The sequence below is a fragment of the Homarus americanus genome, unplaced genomic scaffold (assembly GCF_018991925.1).
Source record: "Homarus americanus isolate GMGI-L3 unplaced genomic scaffold, GMGI_Hamer_2.0 scaffold55, whole genome shotgun sequence".
Taxonomy (NCBI): domain Eukaryota; kingdom Metazoa; phylum Arthropoda; class Malacostraca; order Decapoda; family Nephropidae; genus Homarus; species Homarus americanus.
Window position 1 is genome coordinate 411,461 of NW_024713894.1, and position 11,537 is coordinate 422,997.

At 37.2% G+C, this 11,537-nt stretch overlaps 1 protein-coding gene across 1 annotated transcript; it reads right to left on the bottom strand.

Moving 5' to 3' along the window:
• Nucleotides 1–7,258: 7,258 nt before the first annotated feature.
• Nucleotides 7,259–11,114, bottom strand: LOC121875063 (protein charybde-like). Its single transcript, XM_042379413.1, has 4 exons — nucleotides 10,926–11,114; nucleotides 9,372–9,546; nucleotides 8,962–9,120; nucleotides 7,259–8,768 (listed from the first exon to the last, which is right to left on the bottom strand). Exons 1-4 carry the CDS (start codon nucleotides 10,999–11,001, stop codon nucleotides 8,696–8,698), a joined length of 483 nt encoding a protein of 160 aa, XP_042235347.1. The 5' UTR covers nucleotides 11,002–11,114; the 3' UTR covers nucleotides 7,259–8,695.
• Nucleotides 11,115–11,537: the final 423 nt, after the last annotated feature.

Genomic DNA, 11,537 nt, shown 5'->3' on the forward strand with positions numbered 1-11,537 from the left:
TTCTGGAAAAGAGAGTCGTTTAGACCTCTGTGCTGCCATATTTGGGGAGTTATACCCAAAAGAGCTTGGCATTAAATATTATTATTTTTGGGGGTATAATTAGGGGTCAGGGACCAGGGCACATGTTGGCCAGGTCTTCACTTCACTACCGTACCTCATTAAGCCCTTGGGTATGATGCCAGCCCCCTACCCCCCTCCCCCCTGAGTATAATAAATTACTTGATTACAGTGACTTGAGTACAATGTCTTAAACCCCCTGAGCATAATGACTTTAAACCTTTGTGTATAATGAGTCAACCCATTAAGTGTGGAACTAATGGGTTAAGGTGTTAAGATATCGTACACAAAGGGTTAACTCATCGTACACAAAGAGTTGACTCATCATACTCAAGGGGTTAAGTCACCGTACTAAGAGCATTAAGTTATCGTACTCAGTAGGTTTAAGTCATCGTACTCAAGGGATAAAGTTATCGTATATAATGACAAGTTATCGAACTCGGTGGGTAAATTTATCGTGCTTTAATGGCTAAGTCATCGTGCTCAAGGGGTTAAGGATCTGTGGTCGAAATGTTAAAATTATGGTAATTAATTGTCTTAATAGTACCCCCTAAAGTATGAAGTTTTGATAATTAATTAGGCTTATTAATATGAGGACACTTAATAACCAGAATTTTAACTTTTTTGACCACAGTTCGTTAAGTTATTATACTCAACGGTCGGAGGATGAAAAGTGTTCGTAAGGGAAGGTGTGGGTGTATCTACCTTAAGTTAACAAAGATTATCGTAGAAAATTAGCGTCTTCCCCACACCTGTTGATTATAGGTGATTGGGTATACATATGCATTTATATATACTGGTGTACTTTATATATTTATGTTTTTAGTAGTTACCTGCATATTTTATACTATTTATGTGTTTAATGTTGTATGCAGGTAAATAAGTAGTGAACTTTACTTAATTAGATCACGAATAACAAGATTTACACAGGTAAAACATCAGCTAATAATAATAATGGACTCAACACAAAGAGGATTCAAAACTGTTTCCTGATCCATGATTCGAGCTGAACAAAATTACTTTACCAGCCCATGATGACAGAACTGCTATAAATAACTCGTGTCTTAACTGTCTTAAGCTACGGAAAGTTCCATTGCTCAAGGCGTCGCTAGTGCTCGTTTTTTATGCACCTGCCACCACTTGAGCGAGAGCGTGAGGGGAGGGACTGACTCCTTGTGTTGTATTGTGTGCCACGGCAGAGTCAACAAGACGAGCTGTTTGGAAAATACCACGAACAGGGCCAATAAACTATTCATCTGTCTTATATTGCATTTATTCTTATCGCATTAGACGTAAACAATTAACTAATGGAACGTAACTTAACGATTTTAAGGAAAATTATCGTCAAGTTTGTGTCGTCTGTTATATTAAAAAAAATTAATTCATCATCCGGCCGTCTTGTTCGTGGTACTTCATCAACATTCAACACTGAACTTTTTTTTTTTTTTTGCTTTGTCTGATATTGTATTTAGGAATACAAGAACAAATATTATTCGTAATTTTAAAGCTTCTTACGCAGTACATGTTATGACAAGAGTGTGTAGCTCAATGTGATACCGAGGCCACACCCCTTGTGACGGAGGGCGAGTCAGACACTTTACTCCCATCATCAGTTAAAGAAAAAATTGTCGCTCCGAATCTTCGAGAAGCTGATAGAGAACAGATTGGTTAAGCCAGGTATTCTAAAGCCCTAGATATCCTTTCTCTTGTTTTATTCATTTCTTTTCACGTTATCTCTCTCTCTCTCTTAACATAAGATAAAACTAAATAAACGTAAACAAATTAACATAGGTAATCTGTATGTTAATCATATTTCCTTACCTGATGTTAAATAAACGTATCTAGTTAAGGTAGAATCTCAGTTAATGTGTTTTTTTGCTTAAGTTAATTACATTTTTATATCTTACGACAAAAATAATAACCTTTTGAGGTTATGTTCAGGGTCTAGGCCTTTTAAAGTGACTCATGCCAGCTTCAGGGTTAACAAAGTAAAAAATAAATAAAACTAATGAAATTACAAAATCCACATTGCTCTTTTGTTTTTTGTTAATGTGTCGGGTACAATGAATGAAATTAGTGGTTCGTGAATTAGCAGTTTGTGGTGGTTGAAGTCAGTTAGGTCAGGGTGTTAAGTCTCAGTGGTTCCTAAGTCGAATCTTCCTCGTAACTTGAGAGATAATAACGCACCTAATGACTTAACCTAATCTAACCTAACCTAACTTTATCTAAACTGACCTAACCTAACCTATTGCATACTAATAACTACCCAAATGGCTTTACCTTGACGAGATGTAAGGTTCATTTAGCACAAGGTTGAGGGGTACAGAATCAATAATGTACTGTAATATACCTACCTTCACCTCTCCCTAAACGGCCTACAGTACTATAATTTCAAAGTGATTTTATCCGCCATTGATCAACCCTAAATTCTATATGTGATTAAATACCCAATTGAGAGTAGAAGAGGTTGTAATTTAATCCATTTTAAAAACTATTAAAATCTAACTTAAGAATAGAGAGAGTTGAAGATTATGGTGGTGTGCGGCAGTTGATTTGTACACTGTTGCCAGATACCGCGTTATACCCTCTAGCATTTATTGTGTAGAAATCTATATATCTTATTGGGGTCATGGCTACTTGGCGAGCACACAGCGTACTGGTAGTCTTGTATTTTGTGCGGGAGCGAGTATAATCGAGCATAATTAGGAAAGTATCGTGTGTGTGTATGGGCGCAGAAAATGCACTTACTTAGCGATTTCTCAATGCGTGTACACATGACTGTTTTGTGGGGTGGTCATAGGTAATGGTGTAATGTTGAGAGAGAGAGAGAGAGAGAGAGAGAGAGAGAGAGAGAGAGAGAGAGAGATGCAATAGAAATAGTCAATAGTTCAATAGCTAATATTCAGACATAATTTATCTTTCTGTGGCTATTTATCTGTCTATTATCTATCTGTTTATAAAGTCACCTTTTGATAACCAGAAAAAAAATAGCAAAAAAAATTAAAGTAATGACAAAAATAGCATCTACAGTATGTACAGTACTGTGGCTACGTTGGGGAATAAAACGACATGGAAACTGTGACGTGACAGACTCGAGTTGCTGAGTTTGGTATTATTGAGGTCAAATTAATACAAGGAGAGGATGTATGTTAAGAAATACACTCGACCCGGGGTAACATCATAACTAACTAACAAAATAATTAACTAACAACTTAGCTAACTACCTAACAACAATAACTAACTCAATCAAACAGACCTATTATGTTGTTTGATCCTCCTCTTATACTAAACGAAGTCATATCCTTGTTAGAGAGAGAGAGACCCTTTAGGACACTTAGTTAATTTAAAAATATAAATCCATTCTGATGAGTTTATTGAGATCATTTTACTGGTCATTTTGTTCTTGATTTTTCTTGTCTCAGGCGTCAACGAACGTCTGTCTCTAGGTCAAGAAGATAAGCCAAAAAAAATTATGAGTTTATCTTCCTATGTGGTGAAAATGTTTATATCTGTTACGTCATTTTGATTACATTCGTATTAATCCGAATCCGATTTTTAGGTTGTATAAGAACGCGTTTATTTTTTTTTTATTTTAGTTTATTTTTATTTTTTTTATTTTTTAAGGGTAGGATATAGTTCGGGTTGGTATAGATAGGGTATATACTGTATTGTGTAAAAGAATAGATACGATTTGTCTGTATTTCGTCTTTCAACACCCTGATCGTGTCATTAAACTCTTGTTATTGAAAGGGTCGAACTCACCTCCTCCTCCCTCCCCCGCTGGACGTCTCCTTGCTTGTCTGTGTGTGGGGGGTGGGGGTAGAGTTGTAGGTAGGGAGGGAGGAGGAGGAGGAAGGTCTTGTGAAAGTTGAACAGGTGGGGAGTGAACTTTTCTTGGCGGTCATTGATCTTTGGCGAACTTTGTGGGCGGTCGGAGTCTTACTGGAGAGGTGGAGAGAGAAGAGGTAAGGAGGAAGGTCTTTGTTTACAGGTCGATTAAGATTTTTTTAAGGGGGGGTTGAAGTCTGTCAATGGTTTGAAGAGGTGTAGGAGTCTTTGATGACGATGGTGGTGTAAGACTTTCTTGTTGTTCCTCTTGACGAGTCTTAAAAACTTCATGGTGACTTTGACTTGAATGTTGAAGAGTTGGTGAAGTTTTGTCGAAGGATTATTTGACCTTATGTGGCTTCATTAATTTATATGGACAACTTTTTGGATATGTAGAATAGTAATTAAAAAAGTAGTAATTGAATCTTGGCAACAGAGAGAAACAGTATAAGACATGGCAAAAACAACAGCAACGACAACACTTACAGCTGTTTCGAAATCGTATATTTTTGGTACAACAATCATACTATAATCAACACAAACTTGTAAATCAACTTGCTCAGAGGTGATAATGGTGGTAAAAATAACAGTAAAGACAACACTAACAGGCTGCAGGGTTTTGAAGTCGTGTACTTGAGCAGAGTCGTCCACCTACCTGAAGAAATCGAAGCCAATAACCTTACTTCCAAAGGGTGTCATGATTTTGTTGAGTTCCCCCTTTCACTATTTGTGTAAGAGAAAATGGGACAACTATTACCAACACCGGATGTCAGATAAACCTTACAACAGATATATCTATAAAAAGCGAAAATTATGCTTAGCTTGTATTTAAGATTAAACTATGAATATACTTAGCTTCTCTGAAACCCATTCCTATAAACAGTTACGAAGAAAATTAACTTATTATCCAAATGTATGAATATCTCGAGGGAAAACTACTCGTTAACGTGGCAACGAGTTTGTAATATTACTTCCCATTTTTTTTAAGTTAAAATAAATGTTGTAGGAGGAAAATGGTTCAAATCAATCACTCTTAATATATATATATATATATATATATATATATATATATAGTGTTGTGTTTGGGCCAGATATGAAAGATGACGTAAAATGGAACCTTTCCTTTGTCACCTTGCCCACAACCACACCTCCCTCTCTTGCCCACAACCACCCCTCTGTTTTTTGCCCACAACCATCATGGGCAACGACTCCTGTTGCAACATAACCAATTAACGTGTTCGAAAAAAATAATAATGGCGTATTTAAGGCGTAAGAAGAGGTGAAAGACGCAATTTACTTTCTCTATTATTTTGTTTTCTTTTTTATTGTCCAAATTTTTTTTGTTAAGAGAATCTATGAAACTTGAGGATTTATTTTATTATTATTAGTTTTAATTACTTATGGTTTATATTTAAATTTATTCTTTTAATTGATTGTTTTTAGGTTTTGCTTTGATTTTATCGTTAGTGGAATGTATTTTTTTTTTTAGTCCCTAAGATCCAGAGCATAATTTAGCCAATGTAAATGTTGAATCCTAGCCAATATAATCGATGATTCCTAGCCAATATAAACGGTTGATTCCTAGCCAATATCAAGGTTGAGTCCCATCACGTATAAATCAGCGCTTCACCTTTTACCCAAATCAGTGTTGTCAGCCCGACCAACAATTAGCTGAGCGTGGAAGCATCGTTAGAGGTGATGCAATCTGACGACGATACAGGAACACAGGATGTGGATCTTGTGACTCTCTTCCTGTTGGTCTCTCTCACACACACACACACACACCGCCGTTGCGAAAGCCTTCCCAAAAGCATCTTACATTGACGAATAATATTTTTCGTCCAGTCATCAATTAACATGAAGATGGGTGTATGTTGTATTTTTCTATGTAATAAAAAAAGGTTTAGAATTTGAATTATTTGGTATGTAAGGAATGATTTTTTTATATATTTAATGCTTTAATTTATTTTTAGAAGATGTATCAATATCAGTGAAGGCATTGTTTGTTTGTTTCTGTTTGTATTGTCTTTATTTTTAATTAGTAGTTTCTCCGGGTTATATAAGCGAGGATTGGTTGATATATACGGTTGAGGTATCATGGACGGCTGGGGGGTCCATAAACGACGCCTGGAGGTTCAATCTATCTCCCAGTGTTGCCAGACTCATGTTGTAAGTCCTGTCTCCTGGTAAAAATAGTATCATTTCGACGTGGCTTCAAGATTCACTGCTCACTTTTAACGCTAAAACATTGCGAAATATAACAGTCTGATAGACAAAACAGACATATCCTTAACAAAAGATTGAAATCCAATAACAGGGGTGGTCGGAGAGTTTTTCTTGTACCGGTTTAGGACAAAGTTATTCCCCTCGTCGACGATTTCGGACGCGGCGAGTCACCGGGTACGGCCAACCAGACCGAATATTTACTTGACTTAAGTTTCCATTAACATTCATTCACACACGCTTATTACTTGACTCATAAACTCGTGAATGTTAAGATTTATGCCACTTAACGTTGTATTGGCCAAAAAATGCTGTAAAGACAATAAAAACAGCGTGTATTCGTAAAAGAGGATTTCTCGACAAAAATTTTCCATTCCGTGAGGGTGGCAACAAAGCGACAGAGAGCGCGAATGGGAACTGGGGGGGGGGGAAGAAAGAGAGAGAGGGGAAAGAGAGAGAGATGGGAGGGAAAAAAGAGAGGGAGAGAAAGGTTATTGAGTACCTGGGTTCCTATGCTACACCAGAAATTTGTAAAGGTCACACTGGTTGCTGAGCTCCGTGTGTGTACGTGTTTCCCTGTGTATGTGTTTTCCGTGTGTATGTGTATTCCTGTGTATGTGTTTTCCGTGTGTATGTGTATTCCTGTGTATGTGTATTTCCTATGTGTGTCTATTTCAATGTGTACGTGTTTCATTGTATGTATGTGTTGTTTTTCCTGTCTGTGTGTGTGTATATTTCCATGTGTCTCTATTGCCCTGTGTTTTGTGTGCGTATTTTCCTGTATGTGTATATTTGTGTGTACGCACATGACTACATCTAACAGGCGTGTTTATTTGTAAAAAAGATTGCAAATGGCTCTGTAAATGGTTTTGTAAATCAATGCAGTAAATAATACAGTAAGTGTTTAATTTATGCGGTCTATTCAATAAAATTCATTGTTTAATTATATTCAATGTTTTTATACATATCTGTTCTTGTTTCATTATTTTTTTTGTTTTTGCTTATTCGTTTGTATTTATTTTTTTATAATTTCTCCATAATTTTTATATTTTCATTTAATTTTTCTTGTTCAGTCTTTAATTTTTCTGTTTATATATTTTCCATTTTTTCTCGGGGGAGGGAAGAAGGATAAGAGGTAAAAGACCATAAATAGTTTCAAACATTTGTACGTTTATTTTTCGAGATAGAAAAATATTATCACAAAGCAACTATATCACATGAGGCAACCAGTGCCTGACTAGGAGACACCCTTAGCAGCGCTGCGGGGCATCACAAGTCTGCCAGAACCAATGATAAATGCCCATAGGGATATCTTTTCCCATATGACAGTGGGAGAAGATAGTCCTTATGGTATTTAAGCTTCTCCACAGACCCGAGTTGACCCATTCATGTATCGCACTAGGCGAAGGGTCGATCCAATTCGTTACAGTAATTGCCCGGGAATAATTACAAACATTATACCATTTGTAAGACCCGGACAATGAATACAGTTAGTTCTAGTTAACACCCTGGCAAGGTTGTTATACATATAAATAACACTGTCGACTCAATATCTATCTATCAATATATATATATATATATATATATATATATATATATATATATATATATATATATATATATATATATAACGGTATTCTGACACTGTGTGCCCATTAATGGCAAGTTGTTGAAAGTCATAAACAAAATACTTAAAATAGCTCAACTCTGCTTCTTGTTTCCCTTTAAATTAAGTTTGAATCAACAGAGCAGTATACAGTGAGCTATGGGCCACAAGAGCCATAACATGCACCTTACATTCTCAGAGTTCAAGAGCATTTTAAAGCAAATATTACGTTAAATCCTTTTTTTTGAGCACAGAGTCTGGGGTGACCGACAGACACTCAAACTTATTTTGGAAGTTGTAGAAGCCGTTGCCCTGTTGGTCATAGTCCCCAGACAGAAGACAAAGAGAGGACTTTCTTAAGAACTAGTTTGGTGTTTGGTGCAGAGATCCAAGGAGTTTTCCTTTCAGGTAAAATGTAACAAATGATGATGATGACATATGGGGATATATGACTGACAGTTACACAAGTCATGGACAGTGGTGATGCATGACAACACTAAACACCACGACACCTCAAGCACCGTGAGGCAAGGAGGGCAGTGCCACTCCTAGATTTTCATTCCTTTCTAAATAATCTCCAGTATGCCTTCTTATGAGCTAAGTGAGTAATGAGAGGACCAACCAGTGTGAGTTATGGTTTGTGAGAAATAACTTGAGATACATATCACTTTGATTCTGCTGAAGTTGATGATGAATGTGTTTGTTTGGTCACGTCCCGAGGTGAAGTGTGATGATGACCCACGATGAACTTGAGACGTGGCGTGAAGAAAGCTAGTGAAGAACCTGAAGACTCGAACAACAGAAGAAAAAACAGCTACCCCGTCATCCGTCTTCCAAAGAGTTCAATCGACCACCATTTATGTAGTATTATTGTAAGGTGGTGATAAGGACGTCATCCAGACTTGGCCCACGGTAGTATAGTGTGGCAGCTTCGTGATGAACACCATAATAATAACACAGTAACCCAACACACCCTTGGAACTACTCGCAGAAAGTCGTCTTTGTCAACTCGTACTTGGGGGATACGATCATTCGCCTCTTGCCGCCTAATGACCTGTGGACAATTGGAAAAACATACATCAGTACTTTATGCCTCGAAAAACACCGAGATAACCATATAAAAACAGGTTAATTCGAATAGTCTCAATGCAAAAATATACAAACTGCGTATCTATTAACTTAAAAATCTATCCAATCAAAATTTTAATTTATCAGACTTCGGACAAAAGTATTAAGGGTCGACTCACCTAAAGATTCTGGCCATCTTGGTGTACCAAGAGGTGGGATCGGGTTTTAGCTTGAGTACGAGGAAGTGTGTGGAAGGCATGTTCTTGTCGGCTTTCACCTGCGCCAAGCACTGCTCCCCTAACTCTGGGTCTTCATACGCTACGAATATCACGCACCCTCTGTACAGGACAAGAGAAAAATACAATGTTAGCATCACCTGTTAGGCTACCCAGGACAATATCTATCTCTGTAGTTACATTTTAGTTCTAGTTGTCATGTTTCCCTTCAAAATTACCAAAAAATTAAGTTTTTCCATTTACTTGTGCACAAAATGAGTGAATAAAAATACATATTCATTACTGGCAATACAATGCAAAATAACAATTCGTGTAACTCCCATCCCAGAACACTCATGGCAGGAGATACTGACCTAAGACCACAGGGTTCATCTTTGGACAGGTAGAGGACGTGGTCAGCCACCTGGTCCAGCAGAGTGGGTGGTAGCACAATGTTGTTTTGAGTATACTTCCGCACCTCCTCCTCCACTCGCCCACGGAGCACTAATCTGGTTCTTGACTCTGTTGGGTCTTCAATGTTTGTCAATTCTGTAACAAAGAAAATAATTGATTAGATTCACCGTTTACACGCCTAAATCAAGTATTAAATCATGTACGAACTGCTAAATAATGTTATAACTAAAAATATAATGGGTAATATAAATTCTATTACATGTGGATTTTACCAACGAATTTGAGCTATTTCGGTAACGGGAATCTTTATATCAAAACATTATATATATATATATATATATATATATATATATATATATATATATATATATATATATATATATACACGTATATATATATATTTCCCGTTAACCTATATATTACACGGTAAGAGTAAAAATTATGGTTGGTTGGCTGTGACGTTCTCGTAATTTCGGTGGGTGAGTGAGCGTCCCCTTAGCAACTGCTACCGTTCACCAACCCCCCCCCCTACTTTCTCCTAGCGAGGCCACACTTCCATCATTACACCTTGAAGGACCTGAGAGCCTCGCCGTTCACCCTGGCACCTCATCATCGTTCAGCTGGCTTCGATGAGTAAAGCCGTTAACCCTGGCACGCTCGGCTTAACCATCCTACCGTTCAGATAACATCAACTATGGAGTCAAAAGCCGTTCACCCTGGCACCATCCCACCCCGCACTAACAACGACATTTAACTTATCTCGCCTGACACATACTTTCACAAGTAAACTTTTTTTTCTCAAACTCTTCTCTATCTCAGTCACCCTCCCTCCACCAACCACCGCTGCCTGCAAGTACATCGTTGTTCAATGTGTGCTTGATGAATGATGGTGGTGGTGGTTAGTTTAAAGTGGGCATGGTGCTGTTTATAGAACCACTGGGTGTGTGTGTGTGTGTGTGTTGCGGAAGAAGCTAACAGTGACGTGACCACTATACACCTCTTCAGATTAACACACTCCACGGTTCACTAGTTAATTTAGCTAAACCTCTTACCGAATAACTCAAATCAAGCCATAAACCACAAGGAAGGAATGTATTTTTAAACATTACACTGATAAGACGTGACATATCCACTTCACCTCACTTAAATCGCCTACCTTTAAATTTGAAACCTTTACTACCGATTCGACCAAATTACTAAATACGTTGTAAGTAGAGAAATTAATTCTTTTACAAAATTTTCGGCACAAAAGATGGATTTGGACTTTTTAAGGAAATGATGCAATCGTGTGATACCTGCAATTCTTCTGAGCATTAGAACTTCAGTAGGTAGAATTTTAGACCACAATAAATAATTCCTTGTTACCTATAATTACAGTTTTCATAGCAATATTAATAGGCATGAATAACCAATAGGAACCGGCAAAAATAAATGCACTGAAGCCAACCTCGTTATAGTGACCCAGCTGAGCATAGCAACAGCTGAAGAGAAATATTAAAGAAATAATCATTTACCTGCTTCGGTGGGTAGCGGTTCCAACAGATCACTGAGAGTTGATGCTGCAGGAGCCAAAACCTTTAGATGAGACATTTTGAATATATTTTTGAAGTCTTGTGTACGCTTCTTTAAGTCTATTACACCGCTTTGTCTTGCTTTCAGGCTGTGGAGCGTCCAACCTTTGCCTCTCGCGTCTCAGCGATGACTGACTCTCAGTGTGAGCGGGTCTGCTGTTTGAAGCAACGTTTAAATGCCAGAGTTAGGAAGAATTTTCTTTAACTTTCGGTCAGTCTCACATATATGAGTTAGTAGGACTATAGTAGTGTTATATTTTTATAAACTATAGTGTATTGTATATAGATATAAATTTATTATACAAAGAAGAGTATGGCTGCATAGTTTTATTTAATGAAATATGAAAATAAAGGCTTTCGATTTTATTAAACAAAAAGTGTTGTACGAAACTCTGTTAAATTCGAACACTAAACATTAAATTTGTGATTCAGGCTACGGCGCATGCGCATGCCCTTGGCTAGGTTGACATAAGTGTCCTGCAAGAAAACATTCGTAGACATTTGTAGAATTTCATTAAATAATTTCTGTATAGATCTTACATGTTACATTTTGAT

Coding starts and splice junctions, on each gene's coding strand:
- LOC121875063 (XM_042379413.1), bottom strand. CDS start 11,001: ATGTCTCATCTAAAGGTTTTGGCTCCTGCAGCATCAACTCTCAGTGAT. Junction 9,547..10,925: donor ACCGCTACCCACCGAAGCAG/GTAAATGATTAT, acceptor TCTTTGTTACAG/AATTGACAAACATTGAAGAC. Junction 8,769..8,961: donor AAGATGGCCAGAATCTTTAG/GTGAGTCGACCC, acceptor AATTGTCCACAG/GTCATTAGGCGGCAAGAGGC.